At 45.8% G+C, this 17,809-nt stretch overlaps 1 protein-coding gene across 6 annotated transcripts in view; it reads left to right on the top strand.

The window, feature by feature from the left end:
- IQSEC2 (IQ motif and Sec7 domain ArfGEF 2) overlaps nucleotides 1-17,809 on the top strand; it is a 529,618-nt gene that overhangs the window by 470,183 nt on the left and 41,626 nt on the right. For all 6 annotated transcript variants that reach the window (XM_033921442.1, XM_033921396.1, XM_033921405.1 and 3 more), the window contains 4 exons: nucleotides 9,849-10,015; nucleotides 11,722-11,861; nucleotides 11,973-12,098; nucleotides 12,209-12,308. In XM_033921442.1, the coding sequence (XP_033777333.1) occupies nucleotides 9,849-10,015; nucleotides 11,722-11,861; nucleotides 11,973-12,098; nucleotides 12,209-12,308 (533 nt within the window). The remainder of the gene's footprint in view (nucleotides 1-9,848; nucleotides 10,016-11,721; nucleotides 11,862-11,972; nucleotides 12,099-12,208; nucleotides 12,309-17,809) is intronic.

Raw genomic sequence — 17,809 nt, 5'->3', positions numbered from 1 at the left:
CACACATATAGGTTACCTGACTGAGCTTGCTGGGCATCAAATGGGCAGATTATTACAAAGCTTCCTAGAAAAGGCTTAATGGCCTTTCACTTCCCTATATGTGATATGTCCTATGTTACTATGGTCCAGTTGCTACTATCACTTTGGGGGTTTTATAGCTACTTGCCAAAATTCTCAGAGCTATTTTTCCATAAGGCTTGTCATCTAAAAACCCCTAAATTGCCCTAGTTAATTTTTTTAGCACTTTTTATTTTGAACATACTTTTTAGTGAGAAAGAATCCAGTGGGCAACACAGTTCATAATTATTTCTGTCACACACCTTCTTACAATTGAATAATTTGCTGCTTTTAGATTATTGGTTCAATCGCTTTTATTAAGTCTTCTTGATTATTGTAACATTATTTACGGTACAGCCTCTCTTTATTTGGTTAACAGATTTTACTTCAACCCAGGGTTGTAAAAGTAAAAAATTTCTCACTCATACTTTGGCAACCGAAGCAACCATTCATGATAAAGAATTTCAAACTTTACTGCTCTCAGCTTACTCTTATAAAGACTTTAGCATACAATGGAAAACCTATCTATTTTCTAAATACTTGACCAACTAATTCTCTTCATTCCATGTATTATGATTATTATTAGTAATTTTTTGTAAACCGCATTGAATTAATGGTTAACAAGCACAATGTTACAATGTTATGTTATTTGCTTTGGGACAAGAATAATAAAATACTGTTAATCCACCTAGATTTCTAAAGCTAAAACTTTGATAAAAAGGAAAGCAAGGTCCTCATAGTAGTCTTTTGACCAAGACAGGTTTGGTTTCTACTTCCTTGTTATTTATCCCTAAGAATATCAATCAAGTTGGGAAATAAGGAGCATTGTCCCATTCCAGTATTCACTCTGGTCTTCAGGGTGTGGTTACTGAAAATATGATCCCTTTGCTTCTATGAAAGGGTATCTAAAATCCATCTATACTTTAGAAAGTAGTCCAGCAGAACGATTTTATGGATTTACATGGAGAAGACTTGCTATATGTTATGCGGGCAAAGTCCTAGAAATTATCTCTTGCCTCACACAACTCTGTCACAATTTACCTTCATGAAAGTGATGCTATTATCAGGCAGTCCACAAGCAGTATTAGACCACAGGGCCTCAAATAACATTTATTTTTTATCCTGATCCCCTCTCTCTCATCACTGAGAACATGTACACTCTTCCAAGGGTGTAGGTTCTGTCTAGGGGGATTTACCTTCAAGGCCCAGGCATAGATTTTATTCTTCATGAAATATGTTCACAGATAGATATGGAGTACTGCAACTAATTTTACTGGAAAGCAATGTACTACTGTGAGATAGTCTTTCTGTCCCAAGATTGTACAGCATTGGATAGAAACAAACCGATAAAAACAAAAAACTGTGGATGTGGATGTTCTGAAACATGATTTATTATTCGCTCTTCATAATAAAACCATAAAAAGCAACAATTATGAATCCAAATTTATAGTCCACATGTAATTGTCCTACTGGACCCTACACGGTCCGTGTTTTGGCAAACACGCCTTCCTCAGCATTGGATATCTCACATATCCTTTTTCTGTGTCAGTGATCCATTTCAATAAATAGGTTTACCCAGTTGTTGGGTAAACCTATTCCCTTCTGCACAACTGCTCCACAGTATCTCCTTTTAGGGAACTACTTTAATAAAGACTCTCTCAACAAGGGAATTTTCCCCACAACTCTTCTATAGTTCAGCGCCTGGTTGGTGCCTCTATCTTTCAGTTTTCTAGCTGATAGTTCTTAATCCAATCCTTGGGACATGCCCAAAATAATGACATAATAGAATTAAACAAGCATTATTAAAATTAAATTTAGTGTGGTACTTATCCCTGGAATGACTCTCCCAATCATTTTCTGAATTAACCTTGTTTTTTTACACCTAAAATTTGTATAAATTCTGGCTTCAATTGACAAAGAATTCCACAAAGATGAAACTATATTTTAAAAATGCACATCTCCTTGTCATGGTTAGATGTATGTTGTATCTTGTCATCTATCTGGAGAATAATGTAATTTATGGAAACACCATTCAGCTTTTATTTTCATTTTAACAGGCCTGGTAGCAACTCTCCAGACCGGCATAGGCATCTTACAAGCGGGTTATATCTCATCTTGACCAGCAAGTGGAGACTGAGACAGAACTTTGGAATGGTACTTAATAGGTTACCCCCCTAATTACCTCAGTCTTCTCTCAGTCTCCAGCAGGTGTGAGTGAGTTATACCTATCTCCCTTCTGTAGGGCTTTTGGATTTTGTTCAGTTTGGGATCCATCCGACCTCGGGGATGTCAAACCCAGCGGGTCTCATGCTGGGTCCCTCCCCTCTTTCCTCCACCTCCCCAACATTTTTTTAAAGGTGCCTCAGCAATAAGCCTTGCCCCTAATTCAAGCAAGGCATACTGCTTTGAGAGCCAATGGAGTCTGTTCTGTTCCTTTATGCAGAGCTTATTTTCAGGTGGCCGGAGATTCTGCATTTGCTCCAGGGGTCTCTGGAGGGGGGGGGATTTCCTCCTTACCCCATGCGGCTCTGCTCTCCTCTACTTCTTTACCGCCTCCTCCCTCATCCAAGCACCCACAGGCTGCTTGGGACGAAGATTTGTGGTCTGAGGAGCGTGTTGACTTCGGTGAGGACCTGGACCTGGACCTCCAGGATCCTCTGGAGGGGACAGCCGTTGGTACCAGGGATTCGTTTTTTCCATCTACCAGCGATGAGGTGTCCGTCGTGCACCTTTTTCAGAGAGATGAACTCCCAGATCTGATTCAGCAGATTTTCTCAGTGTTGCGCTTTGAGGATGCGCCACCTAAGACCCCGCATGGAAGATCCTCTTCTTAAGGGGATCCGTTCTGCATCCCACTCTTTTCCTGTGCATCAGGATATTCTGGATGTTATCTTGGTGCAGTGGAATATGTTGGAGGCGCAGTTTCAGTTTATGTGCTCCATGACGGCATTGCCTTGACCTCCCTCAGGTACCATGGATGATTTTAATGACTAGTGAAAGATTTTTGTCTGTATATGGCCGTTTGGTGGAGGATGGGCTGGGGAGGGCTTCAATGACTGGGAGGGTGTAGATGGACTAGAATGAGCTTTGACAGAGACTTCAGTAGTGGAACCTAAGAACAGTACCGGGCAGAGCTTTGGATTCTTGCCCAGAAATAGTTAAGAAAATTTTTTGTTTGAATCAGTTTGGGCAGACTGGATGGACCATTCGGGTCTTTATCTGCTGTCATCTACTATGTTACTATGTTACTCGTTTGTATCCCATCCCGGAGGGCGATAGGACTACCTTGAAGACACCAGTGGTGGATGCGGCATACTGTGCCCGTAGAGAGTGGTTCTGCTTTATGGGACTCTGAGGAGCGTATGTTGGACACCATTCTTAAGCAGAATTTGAATGTCTCTGCCTTCGGAGTCCAGGCGGCTATTTGTGGGGAGCTCATAGCTCGGGCTGTTTTTCAGTGGGCCAAGCGTGTTCTTGACCGTGAGTATGATGACTTGTCCTTGGTGGGTCAGGAGGTGGCAAAAATTGAGATGGCAGCCTCTTTCCTCTCAGATGCCCTCTATGACTTGGTGCAGACGTCCACCAAGTCTATGGCTTATGGGGTGACCGCTCGTCATACCTTGTGGCTTGCGCTTGGTCGGCGGATGCGGCGTCCAAGATTAAACTTATTAAATTTCTCTTTAGGGGGTCTTTTTTGTTTGGAGAGGATTTGGATAAATTAGTTCTGACTCTGAAGTGTCCCGCCTGCCTGAAGACCATGCTCGCCCAGCTGTTAGGGGTGGCACTGCTCAGGGACGTTTGCGGGAGTTCCGCAGATATCGCCCTTGGCATGGGGCTGCTCCCTTCTCCTCTTCTGGGTTTTCCAGGGGTCATTTCTTTCAGCGCATGTAGTCCTTTCAGGGGGCCCATCGAGAAGCTGGGAATCCCTCTGCCACTGCCCCCACACCCCGTGCCTGCGCCCCCTCTGATTCCAGTAGGTGCCCGGCTGCTTGATTTTTATCCAAAATGGGCAGAAATCACATCCTATCAGTGGGTCTTGGAGGTGATTTGGGACGGTTATGCCCTGGAGTTTACTCACTCCCTGCCAGATCTTTTTCTAGCTTCGCCTTGTCAGGCACCGTGGAAGAAGCAGGTTTTTCGCCAGACCCTTCAAAGATTGTTAGATCTCAAAGCAGTAGTTCAGTCCCTCCTCAAGAGTGTTTCTCCAGCAGGTACTCGATTTACGTTGTGGTGCCCAAAAAAGAGAGGACTTATCGACCCACCTTAGATTTGAAAGGGGACAACAGGGCTCTCAGAGTTCCTTCTTTCTGCATGGAGACACTGAGGTCGGTGATTCTGGCAGTTCAGCCAGGGGAGTTTCTGACCTCTCTCGATTTGACAGAGGCTTACTTGCATGTTCAAGCCAGGGCCTCCCATCAGCATTTCCTTCGCTTTGCGATCTTGGGTCAGCATTTTCAGTTCTATGCGTTTCCTTTCGATCTGGCCATGGCTCCACAGACATTCAAAGTTATGGTGATAGTCGCAGCAACATTGCGCAAAGAAGGCATTCTACTTCATCCCTACTGGTACGACTGGTTGATTTGAGCGAAGTCATTGCAGAAGAGCACTCGGGTCACGGCTCGGGTGGTGGAGTTCCTGCAGTCACTGGGCTGGATTGTCAACCTTTCCAAAAGTCGGTTGACCCCCATCTCAGCGCCTGGAGCACCTTGGAGTTCTGTTCAACACCTCCTTCGGCAAGATCTTTCTCCCAGAGGCCTGGGTAAGCAAATTGCAATCTCAGATTCACCTGCTTATGGCATCCTGGTGTCCTCGGGCGCAGGGTTTTTTCCAAGTCTTGGTGAGGTGGGATCAGGCCCACATGCGTCCACTTCAGTATGCTCTTCTTCAGAGGTGGTCGCTCCAGAGGCAAAGCCTGGATCTTCCTGTTCCTCTGAGGGGCTTGGCTCGCTGCAGTCTTCGTTGGTGGCTCCAGACATCTCATCTAGTCCAAAGGGTGAGTTCAGCTTATGGCCTTGTCAGCCTATCGGGGATTGTTACGGGCTCAGCGTCTGATTGCCATTCCTGATATCATTCGCTTCTTGCAGGCGGCCAAGTTGCTCAAGCCTCCCATTAGACAGTCTGTTCTTTTTTGGGATCTTAATCTGGTCTTGTCTGTGCTGGTGCGCCCACCCTTCGAGCCTTTGGAGTCTGCACACTGAAGGACCTTACTCTTAAAACGATCTTTTTGGTGGCAATTACTTGTGCTAGATGTGTTTCGGAGTTGCTAGACGTGTTTCTCTTGTAGGTCTCTGTTCCTGGAGTTTTCTAGGGAACGGGTTATTTTGCGGACTGTTCCTTTCTGCCTAAGGTAGCTTCTCCTTTTCATGTCAATCAGTCAGTGGTCTATCCAGTTTTGGGTTCTCGGGACATATCTGCAGAGCAGAATCAGTTGCGCAAGTTGGATGTTTCTTTCTTCGCTCTTATGTCCAAACATAAGAATTGACACTCCTGGGTCAGACCAGTGGTCCATCGTGCCCAGCAATCCTCTCCCGCGGTGGCCCCTAGGTCAAAGACCAGCACCCTAACTGAGACCAGCCCTACCTGAGTACGTTCCAGTTCCACAGGAACTTGTCTAACTTTGTCTTGAATCCCTGGAGGGTGTTTTCCCCTACGACAGCATCCAGAAGAGCGTTCCAGTTTTCCACCACTCTCTGGGTGAAAAAGAACTTCCTTATGTTTGTACAGAATCTATCCCCTTTTAACTTTAGAGAGTGCCCTCTCATTCTCTCTACCTTGGAGAGGGTGAACAACCTGTCTTTATCTACTAAGTCTATTCCCTTCATTATCTTGAAGGTTTCCATCATGTCCCCTCTCAATCTCCTCTTTTCAAGGGAGAAGAGGCCTAGTTTCTCTAATCTCTTACTGTACGACAACTCCTCCAGCCTCTTAACCATTTTAATCGCTCTTCTCTGGACCCTTTCGAGTAGTACTGTGTCCTTCTTGAAGTACGGTGACCAGTGCTGGACGCAGTATTCCAGGTGAGGGCATACCATGGCCCGGTACAGCGGCATGATAACCTTCTCTTATCTGTTCGTGATCCCCTTCTTAATCATTCCAAGCATTCTGTTTGCCCTTTTCACCGCCGCCACACATTGCACGGACGGCTTCATCGACTTGTCGACCAGTACTCCCAAGTCTCTTTCCTGGGGTGTCTCTCCGAGTACTGCACCAGACATCCTGTATTTATGTACAAGATTTTTGTTACTAACATGTATCACCTTACACTTGTCCATGTTAAACTTCATTTGCCATGTTGCGACCCATTTCTCAAGCGTGTTTAGGTCCTGTTGCAGGTCTTCACAATCCTCCTGCGTCTTCACTACTCTGAATAACTTCATATCATCTGAAAATTTAATCACCTCACTTGTCATTCCAATTTCCAGGTCGTTTATAAATATATTGAAGAACACTGGCCCAAGCATTGAACCCTGCAGCACTCCACTGGTGACGCTTTTCCAGTCCGAGTATTGTCCATTTACCCCCACTCTTTGTTTTCTATCTGCCAACCAGTTTTTGATCCACGTGTGTATTTCACCCTCAATCCCATGGCTCACAATTTTTTGAAGTAGTCGTTCATGCGGGACCTTGTCAAACACCTTCTGAAAATCCAGACCGGGTCACCTTTGTCTATCTGCCTGTTAACTCTCTCGAAAAAGTGCAGCAAGTTCGTCAAGCAAGATCTTCCTTTGCTGAAGCTCTGCTGGCTGGTTCTCATCAGATTGTGTCCGTCAAGGTGGTCAATCTGCTTGCATACCTCTTCTAGACTGACCATCAACCCAGTCAATTTCCTGTCTTCATTTCCTAGATATAGCCTGTCAGCCTCCGGTATGTTGCGTATATCCTCTTCTGTAAATACAGATGCAAAAAACGTGTACAGTTTGTCGGCTATGGCTTTGTCCTCCTTTAGCACTCCCTTTATTCCATGGTCATCCAACGGCCCCACTGCTTCCTTCGCAGGTCATTTACCCTTAATATATCGAAAGAACAGCTTGAAGTTTTTTGCCTCCTTGGCAATTTTTTCTCCCTTTGGCCCTTCTTACCGCCTTGTGGCACCTGCTTTGATGTTGCTTGTGTTTTTTCAAGTTTTCGTCCATTTTTGACCTTTTCCATACTTTAAAAGAAATCAGGAGATCAGAAAGTCAGATTGTCTCTGTCCTTTTAGTGGGCCCTCATAAGGGGGATGGCGCTTCCAAGGCTACCATTGCACGCTGGATCAAGGAGACTATTGCTTACGCATTCCTTCTTCAGAAGAAGCCTGTTCCAGTATTTCTCAAGGCTCATTTCACCAGGGGTCAGACGGCTTCTTGAACTGAGTCTTCGCTAGTGCCTCCAGTGGATATTTGTAAGCCTGCTATTTGGTCTTCCTTGCATTCTTTTGTCAGACACTACCATGTGGACGTTCAGGTGCATCGGGTCGCAGTGTTCGGTAAGCGTGTTCTGGTGTCAGCCCTTCAGAGGTCCCACCCATGATGGGGACTGCTTTGGTATGACCCGCTTGTAAGATGCCTATGCCAGTCCAGAGAGTTGCTAAAGAAGGAGAAATTAAGCTCTTACCTGTTAATTTACTTTCTTCTAGCCTCTCCAGACCTGCATAGGACCCCACCATGTCTATTGTCATGTTGTTCTTGTGGGTGTTGTGCATGCAGATTTTGTTTTTTTCTGTGGGTTCTGGTATTTTTCTAGGGCCGGGGAGAATTGAAGAACAGCAGCTGTGGCTCGGCTGGCATAGCTGGCGAGCTGTGGAGACATTCTCTTGCTGGGATCTCTCCTTTCCATTTTCCAACAGCATTCCTGTATATTAGTTGTTACTCCTGTTCGGAGTCTTGTTTATTTCTGTTTCCAGTTCTTAGTTCTGCTTGGCTATTCGGCTTACTGAGGTAATTAGTGGGAGTAACCTATTAAGTACCGTTCCAAAGTTTAGTCTGTCTCCACCTGCTGGTCATGATGAGATATAACCCACTTGTAAGATGCCTCTGCTGGTCTGGAGAGGCTAAAAGAAAGTAAATTAGCAGGTAAGAACCTAATTTCTCCTTTCTCACTGGATAGTGAATTGCATTTCTTCTTATAAGAACATAAGTAGTGCCTCTGCTGGGTCAGACCACAGGTCCATCACGCCCAGCAGTCCGCTCCCGCGGCGGCCCAACAGGTCATGACCTGTCTGAATCACCCCTTGGTTTCTCATCGAAGTCCTATCTTCCCATCAAATTCTTGACCCTTTGTCCCCACACCCCTTTCAGTACCCTACGATCCCTTTGTCCCTCAGGAATCCGTCCAATCCCTGTTTGAATCCCTGTACTGTATTCTGCCTGATCACTTCCTCCGGGAGCGCATGTCCACGACCATTTGGGTGAAGAAAAACTTCCTTGCATTTGTCTTGAACCTATCCCCCTTCAGTTTCTCCGAGTGCCCCCTCGTACCCGTTGTCCCTCTCAGTCTGAAGAACCTGTCCCTATCCACCCTCTCTATGCCTCTCAGGATTTTGAAGGTCTCTATCATATCTCCCCTGAGCCTCCTCTTTTCCAGAGAGAAGAGACCCAGCTTATCCAGCCTCTCAGCGTATGGGCAGTTTTCCAGCCCTCTTACCAGCTTCGTTGCTCTCCTTTGGACTCTCTCAAGTACCGCCATGTCCTTCTTGAGGTGCGGCGACCAATACTGAACACATTATTCCAGATGCGGGCGCACCATCGCCCGATATAGTGGCATGATGACTTCCCGCGTCCTGGTTGTGATACCCTTCTTTATGATGCCCAACATCCTGTTGGCTTTTTTCGCCGCTGCTGCACACTGTGCGGATGGCTTCATTGATGCATCCACTAGCACACCCAAGTCTCTCTCAAGTCCGCTGTCTCCCAGCAGTGCCCCCCCCCATTTTGTAGTTGAACAACGGGTTCTTATTTCCTATATGCATGACCTTGCATTTCTCAACGTTAAAGCGCATTTGCCATTTGTTTGCCCAGTCTTCCAGCTTGTCCAGGTCCCTTTGCAGGTCCTCCCACTCCTCCCTGGTCCTAACTCTGCCACAGAGTTTGGTATCGTCCGCAAATTTTATAACCTCGCATTTTGCCTCCGTTTCCAGGTCATTGATAAATATGTTGAAGAGTAGCGGCCCCAGCACCGATCCCTGCGGCACACAGGGATTCTTCTTGTGTTTCAGGCTAGTCTGACCTTACAAAGTCACACCAAAGCCCATAATCAGTGCTGATATTTTGGTATGGTGAACTGGGTTCAGCATCACCCATTGGGCCAGTAAGCTGATGCGCAGGGCAGTGGGAGTACTGACTGAACTTAAGCAAGTTAATTTAGCTACATAGAGTCCTTTCCTTTAAAGACACAGGTGTTCCTGGGAATCAGCCTCTAGCTCCCCTCTTTCCTTGTCCTCAGAATTGTTCTTCACCAGCCTAAGGTGTATGGAACTGAGAGAGTCAGGGGGCCAAGGCAGTGCAGAAAATATGACACATAAACATAGAAAAGCTCTTGGGACTTTTTTGAAAATATGACACATAAACAAAGAAAAGCTCTTGGGACTTTTTCAGAAAACTCTGGAAGAATCTATAATTCAGCACCAAGCACATTCATGCAGCCCATTTATATGACTAGTGAGTTGCTATCTTAAAAGAATATTTGTTCCATGTAAGCAAGTTTGCTTTTGTCTTCTAATGTCTGGTAGATGTTTGGTTTTCTTCAGTTCAGAGATATAGGAGTCAACTAATATTGCTGTATCCTTTCCCTCCCCCTCTTGCCTTATGTTGCAGCCAGAGATACTGTGTGTGTAACCCAGCATTAGTGCGACAGTTCCGTAACCCAGATACCATCTTTATTCTCGCTTTCGCCATCATCCTGCTTAACACAGATATGTACAGCCCAAGCGTCAAGCCTGAACGTAAAATGAAGCTGGATGATTTCATCAAGAATCTGAGAGGTGAGTGAGCTGGCTGGGATTTAAACAGCAGCATTCCTACTGCAGCGTCTTGTGACTCTGGGCAAGTCACTTAATCCTCCATTACCCCAGGTACAAAATCAGTACCTGCATATAATATGTAAACCACTTTAATTGTAACCACAGAAATGCAGTATATCAAGTCCCATCCCCTTTCTAGCATCAATAATGGTTCCTGCAGGAAGGTTTGATTCCAGCACACATTCACTAAGGGAGAGGAAAAGCTCTGGTTAGATGGAGGCACAGGGAGATTAAGTGACTCAGAAATCACTCAGACAGAACCTTCATGTTTCTAATGTAGGCTAGTTGCCCAATAATGCCGCTTTGTAGGTGGTATTTGCAGGATCTTGATCAGTGCTTTCCAAACTGTGACTGTTCCCTCTAAGCTGAGCAGGTGTCCTCCAGCTGCATTGCTACCACTAGGGGGTGGAATATTTTCAGTCGCTAAGGACAGGTATGTTCCCTGGAGTCCTGCAGAACTTGCCTGTCCCTCACAATTGAAAAATGTGACAGTAAAACAGCACCCTCTATTGGTGAGACTGTGGGTGGAGGACTCCTGCTCAGCTTAGAGGGAACAATTTGTTCAGAAAACTTACATTTGGGGTTGCAACCTGAGTAGCCAAAAAAACAACAACAACCTCCAATAAAGAGCCTGTGCTTTCTGGCAAGGCCATACTCTAAATAACTCTCTGTAGGCACCATGGATGATGGGAGATGATGGTAGCATCTGCTGAGGCACCATGGAAGGGCTGGCAGCAGTGACACGGAAGAAAGGAAGGCCTTTGGGGGCTGTGTGCTTTCTATGGCCACAAAAATGAGGCCACAGGAAGTTTGATAAGATTCTCTTTGGTGATTTAAAAGTCATCATGATTTAACAAAGCAACTCTAGGAAAAGCCTTCCAACCATCAGTACCATTGAGTTAGGATTTTCTGTTCAGGAAAAGACAGATTAACTGCAAGATCCAAAAAAATTAGTCTCATTTAAAGCAAAGGTATGAAACTCCAGGGTTTGTATGATCAAACTGAAAATGGCCAAAATAAAACAAAAGTGAATAAATGTATAAATTAGCCGAAACTTTATATACACTAGATCAATAAGAAGTTCATTTATGTATACTGTGTTTCCCCAAAAATAAGACCTACCCTGAAAATAAGCCCTAGCATGATTTTTGGGGTAGGTCCTAATATAAGCCTACCCCTACCCTAAAAATAAGCCTTAGTTAAGATCCCTCCCTTCCATCCCTTTGTGCACCGGAACACTACCGACCACCAGCGAGGAAAGCCGCGAAGCAGCCTGTACAGAGCGCTGCCAGTGAGGTACAGGAGGAGAAGGCATGCGCATGGTGAGGAAGTCGGAGAAGGACCAGGGGGACGGGGTGGAGTGAGGGTGCCACCTATCCTCGCTACGCCACTGATTATAAGCACTGTTCTTGTTCTTCCCTTCATGCATAAAGTCTCTTTATTTCCTTTAACCATCCATTCTTTCACTTCCTGAAGTATTCACCCATGGAGGTGCAATCCAGGATTTATTTATTTAGCTAGTTATTTTAAAAAGTGTTCTGGTATCCGCAATTCATGAAGGCATCATAGCGGTTTACAGATACCAGATAAAAATGGTTTTAAATATAAGACATTCCATTTAAAAAAGCAGCATTTCTCAGCCTACTATAGACTCTCTCTTCTTTCAGGTGTGGACAATGGGGAAGACATTCCCCGGGACCTACTGGTTGGTATTTACCAGAGGATCCAAAGTCGAGAGCTGCGGACGAATGATGACCATGTGTCTCAGGTGCAGGCAGTGGAGAGGATGATTGTTGGCAAAAAACCGGTGAGGAGTGGGGAAGGGAAATGAGAAGAGGAAGCTCATGCTCTCTGGTCTTAACGCCAAGCTATATATCCCATCCCTACTGACTATGTTGTTTTTCTTTCTCTCTCTCAGGTCCTATCTCTACCTCACCGGCGCCTGGTGTGCTGCTGCCAGCTGTACGAGGTGCCAGATCCCAACCGGCCACAGAGACTTGGGGTGCATCAGCGGGAGGTGTTCCTATTCAATGACTTGCTTGTGGTAAGGAGGAGGGTGTTTGTTTCTCCTTTTTTTTTTTTCCATTCTCTTCCCATTGTCCACCTTGCCCACCTGCATTCCTGTACATTTGTTCTATTCTCCTTCTCATACAGGTGACAAAGATTTTTCAGAAGAAAAAGATCCTGGTGACATACAGCTTTCGGCAGTCCTTCCCTCTTGTGGAGATGCAGATGCAACTCTTCCAGAACTCATGTGAGTATCAAAAACTCTGCTGGGGTAAATTTTTAAATAGGACAACTAACTACAGCTGTATAAGTATGCTTATCAGCCTGCATAAACCAAGACAACTTTCAAATATAAGCAACGCCAATAAAAAGATATACATAGCTGTGTGCATAGACTTTTTTTTTTAATTCGGGGGGTAATTTTTCAACTTTTTATTTATGATGAATTCAGAATTTACACACAAGAAAATATCTTCTAAAAGAAATGGCAGAATGTTATTCTCCAAAATAAATAGAGAACCCCCCCAACAAAAGGAGGAGGACCAAGAATGACATGGTAGAAAAAGCACAGAAAAGGAAAAATGCAACAAAATTGAAAGGGAAAAGTCAAAACTCAGGGAAAAAAATGAAAATTTCTAAATAGTCCCAACAAAAAAGCACTATGGACCCAGATATAATGATAATACCCTTCTATTATTCAGGAAAAGTTGCAGCTTGTTTGGATCCATAGAAGAAATACTTATTATCCCAAATCTTCACTACATATAAGCATGGAAACTTAACATGAAAGATGCACCTAAGGAAAGAAAAAAAAATTTTCAGCCAGGAAGGACTTGGGCCTTTCATGAGAGGTCCTAGATTTATCAGGAAATATTGTAGCTGCAGCTCCTCAGAAAGCTAATATTCATATACTTGAACAAAGAAACATTTTTAGTATCCAAGTCTTGCCAGACTCAAATGGATATGTAATCAGCAAAGTCCCTCTACTCTGAGCCTCCAAATAGAGAATGACACGGTGACAAAATTCATCACCGTTCCCGTCCCCACGGATAACCGCGGGAAATAATCCCATTTCATTTTTTAGTGTCTATTTCAGCCTCAGTCCTTCTACACCAGCATTCTTCAAAGCAAAGCTTGAGGGTCAGTGGTTGTGGCCATTCATACTCTGATTCTTCCCTCTCTCCTTAAAGAATGATATGAAGATTGTTTACCGCGGTTATCTGCGAGGACGGGGACAGTGATGAATTTTGTCACCGTGTCATTCTCTACCTCCAAAATAGAATCTTCCAGGAGACTGGTGACATCCAAACCCTCCTGTGATACATCAACAGCTCCACCAAATGCAAGGGAGTAAATTTATTGGTGACTTGAGCATATAGAAGAGTATTTTACATTCTTCAGTAAACTCTTATGAAATTGCCCTGGGGTGTGCACACAAAAAGTATGAACTCAGAAAACATAGCACCTACTTATAGGTGATAAGCTAAATACTTTAGGCTATAAAAGTCACTCACAGCTTCAACAAAGGAACAAGAATGTGCCTTTCAATTCACTTTTCCCCCTGTAAAATAATAGCTTAAATGGATAGTAGACTCTCTTACTATTTCTAAATAGAATGGTTTTAAAGGGGGGGTCATGTGATGCACTCAACCTAAGAAGCCGTGTTTCAGCACCTCTCCTGACCCCTGTGCTCTTTAATCGGCTTTTTATCCTTATATTTTTGCTCTGCGGGTTCACAGACTTTTATTCCCTACGAGGTTTTTTGTAGGCTGCCCACCTATCGTCTTTTTGGCGTGTTTCCCAAGGTATGCCAACTCGAGCCTCGAAGCCTGCTCGGTTTCCAAGAGGCCCTTCTTCCCCCGCTAAGATGGCGGTATCGACACCTCCTGTGTGGGCCCTGCAAAGCCCAACAATTACCATGCCGGCGGATGCGCTAGAGGAATTGAAAATCTACCTCACCACCTTATTTAATGAAAAATTGACCCATCTGCAGACCACGGTGGACGGGATCAAGGACACCCTGGAACGGCAAGCCGCGCACTTGCAGCAGGTAGAGGACAGGGTGTCCACACAGGAGGATCGCACAGGAGCGTTGGAGGCGGGAGCCCAAGCTTTGGCTGAAAAGGTTCGCCGGCTGGAGGATTGGGCTGAGGACATGGAGAACCGGAGCCGCCAAAATAATATCCAGCTCATTGGGCTGCCAGAGTCGCTCACGGAGGCGGACTTGTGGGTCCTGGTGTCCACGTGGCTGCCAAAGGAAGTTGGCATGGAGCGGGAAGACACCCCTTTGCTGATCGAGCGGGTCCATCGGCTGAGAGTGCGCCACGATAGAGATCGTCATAGCTCGAGTTCTAAACTTCGCTGACAAGCACCAGCTTATGGTATGCTACAAGGCTAAAGGGGGCCTTTCTTATGAGGTCCAGCGGCTTTTGATCTTTCAAGATTATTCTCCAAGGGTCTCTGAGCAACGGAGAGCGATGACGCCTTACTGCACTCAACTCCATCAACGGCAGCTGCACTTCGCCTTGCAATACCCAGCGGGTACATCACGAAAACAGAGCCCTCTATTTCTCCACACCAGAGGAGATCCGAGTCTTTCTGGAGAGCCTGCAGGGCTGACATCCTAGCCATCGTGGATGCCGAAGCCTCTTATCACTGACTGGGGCCTTGCTTTGTGAGACTGGGACCTGATCTGTGCTGTCTGCGAACTACCTGTCTATTCTGCCCAGCTTGTCCTTTCTTTTCCTTCCCTGGTTGATTTTTCTGTATCTTTTTTTTGTTGGTTTTTTTTCACTCTTTCTACTTCTTTCCTATCTCCCATTCTTCCTCAATCGTGTTGTCCGAGCACGCGCTTCTACCTGGCTAGCCTTGCAGTTAACCTTGCTTGTGGACGTGGAGGTCTACCTGCTTTATGGATCTGCTTGCCCACTTTTCTGCTCCCATCTACTTTTCCTGCTATCTCTTCTTCCTTTCTTTCTCTATACTTTTGGGGGTGGCTGGGACTCTTTACTATTCTCTGGGCAGCTTGGGGCTGTTGTGTGCTAGCCCACCTTACTGGCCATGCTGGCTTCTGAGACTTTGTATGTTCAGCTGCGGCCCGGCTGCACTGCTAGAATTGTGTGGACTTTACCTCATATCTGTATTTGATTATTCTGTTGCTCTGGTGCATACACCATACTATGGGTGGCCGTGGGCTTTTCTATCCCGTTGCCCTTGTTCTGTGGGAGGGGGGAAACATGGATCCGGGGGACCCTTGGGGTTCAGTGGGTGGGGGAGGTTATGCAGAGGCTGGCCAGGGTGGGGGTTTTTGGGATCTGCCCCAAAGGGTGCCCAGGGGCCACGGGGGCTGCTCATTGGGGGGGGGAGCGATCTGGCTATGCCCCTTTCTCATTGGGGGGAGGACTGGATTCCTTCTATTAGATATTCCAGGGTTGGTCTGCGGACTCTCATTGGGGCCCCGTTTCTACATTATTCGGGTTTGGGAGAGGGCTGGATGGGTGGGTGTGGGTGGTTTCTTTCTGGAACTAGGGATATGGATGTCCTGGGGTTGACTTTTGGGAGGGAAGGGGAAAGGGGGAGAGCGTGGATGCGTATGTGCGAAGTGTTTGTAATGGTTGTCTGGATAGTGGGTAGAGGGGTCTGTAGGGTGGGGGGATCTAGCAGAAGGGAGACTGGGGGAACTGCGGGTCTGTAGGGTGGGGGGATCTAGCAGAAGGGAGACTGGGGGAACTGCGGAAGTGCTATCCTTTTTTTCCATTGCCATCCTTTGGAGCAGGACCTAGCTGGGGGTCCCGCTCCTTGGACTGTTTGATTTTCTGTACCCTTTGGGTGCAGTGGTGGCTCTTTTTGCTTAGTAGTTATGGTTAACTTGACTACTGCTACACTTAATGTTGATGGTATACACTCTCCTGTAAAGCGTAAGAAAATCCTCACTTGGCTTCGGCAGCGCCATGTAGATGTGGCGTTCCTCCAAGAAATCCACTTGTCTGCTGCTGAGCATGAGAAGCTGCGTAGAGACTGGGTGGGAGATGTGAGATACTCTGCCTATAATAGTAGACAGAGTGGAGTGGCGATTCTAGTTCACAAACAATTACCTCTCCACATCCATAAGACCATTCAGGATAAGGAAAGTCGTTATGTCCTTGAATTGGGGGTGCTCTGGGGCTTTCAGCTTCTGTTTTGTAACCTTTATGCTCCAAATGTTTATAGCCATAAATTTTATTCTGGATTCTTAGGTATTCTACCTCAATATCATACATATCAATTGATTGTTGGGGGGATTTCAATGTTACAGCTGATCCTACTCTGTTACAGCTGACCCTACTCTCCTGCCAAGCCGCGCACCCGGGACTACCTTCAACGAGGGGTGAATTTTTTCTGTGAACATCTTGCAGTGGTGGATACGTGGAGAACTCTTCATCCATTTGATAGGGAGTACACATTTTATTCTAACCCTCATACTGCGTATTCGCACACTTTCTTTTCACAGGTGGATCAGGTCACTATTGATGACACCTCTCTTTCGGATCATTCGGTGGTGGTTCTCACCTTGCGGATCACTGATCAGACGAGGAAGAGAACCTGGAGATTTCCCACGGCTCTCTATTCTGATAAGGATTTTCATATGTTTCTACGGGCTCGATGGCTGGATTATACTTTGTACAACAGCACTTCGAATGTGGATCCAGCAGTGTTTTGGGATGCTTCCAAGGCAGTATTGAGGGGGTCATATCATTCAATATGTATCTGCTAGAAGGAAAAAGCAGGGGGAACGGCTTCTCGCTCTTTCGGTGGAGCTGGAGGCATTACGGAGACGACACCGGGTGAGTCTAGCTGGACTGGAGGGCCAGAAGATCAAATCTATTCGCTTCCAGATTAATGAGATTTTGGACCAATGTGCGCGCCAAGACATTTACTATCAGAAATTTCGTCTTTATCGATGGGGTGGCAAAGCGGGCAAACTTCTTGCGGCGTTGATTAGGCCCTATCAGAAAAAACAGATTATTAGAATGGTAAAGAATCCCAGGGGAGATTGTTTTACTCAGGAGGCTCAAATACGGGAACAATTTGTAGAATTCTATAGTGCAAAGAGGGACTTTACTTAGGAGGAACGGGATAAATTTATTCAGAATCTCCCTCTTCTGAGGCTTTCTGAGAAACAGGCAGAGCGACTGAATGCTCCCATATCTGGGGAAGAAATCCGCATGGGGATTAAGAAGTTGAAGCTTGCTAAGTCGCCAGGACCTGATGGATTTGGCCCGGAATACTACAAACTCTTGATTGATCTTCTTGCTCAACCTTTGGGGATTTCAATTTCCTCGCTTCCACGTCTTCGGGTCCCCAATGCAATTTAGCTCATATTACACTGCTCCCCAAACCGGGGAAGGATCTCGCCCAGGTTGGATCCTATTGCCTGATATCGCTGTTGAATCAAGATGTCAAGCTGTTAACAGCTATTATCCCAGGACAAGCAGGCAGCATATTCTTGACTGATGGGTGACGGCACCAACGGAGCCCCGGTACGGACAATTTTAGAGTGATTGCACTCTAATAACTTGGAAAGTTCTGGTAGGCCGCACCGCGCACGCGCGAGTGCCTTCCCGCCCGACAGAGGCACGCGGTCCCCAGTTTCTTAGTTTCCGCGGAGCTAAGAAGACGCGTTTCTTTCAACGGCTGTTGAAAGTTCTTTTTTTCTACTTAATACCGCCTTCCCGCTCGCGTAAACCCTTTTGGAAATCTTTTTTCCGT

The sequence above is a fragment of the Geotrypetes seraphini genome, chromosome 1 (genome assembly GCF_902459505.1).
Source record: "Geotrypetes seraphini chromosome 1, aGeoSer1.1, whole genome shotgun sequence".
In the NCBI taxonomy this organism is placed as follows: domain Eukaryota; kingdom Metazoa; phylum Chordata; class Amphibia; order Gymnophiona; family Dermophiidae; genus Geotrypetes; species Geotrypetes seraphini.
This window is presented reverse-complemented; position numbering and strand designations above follow the sequence as displayed.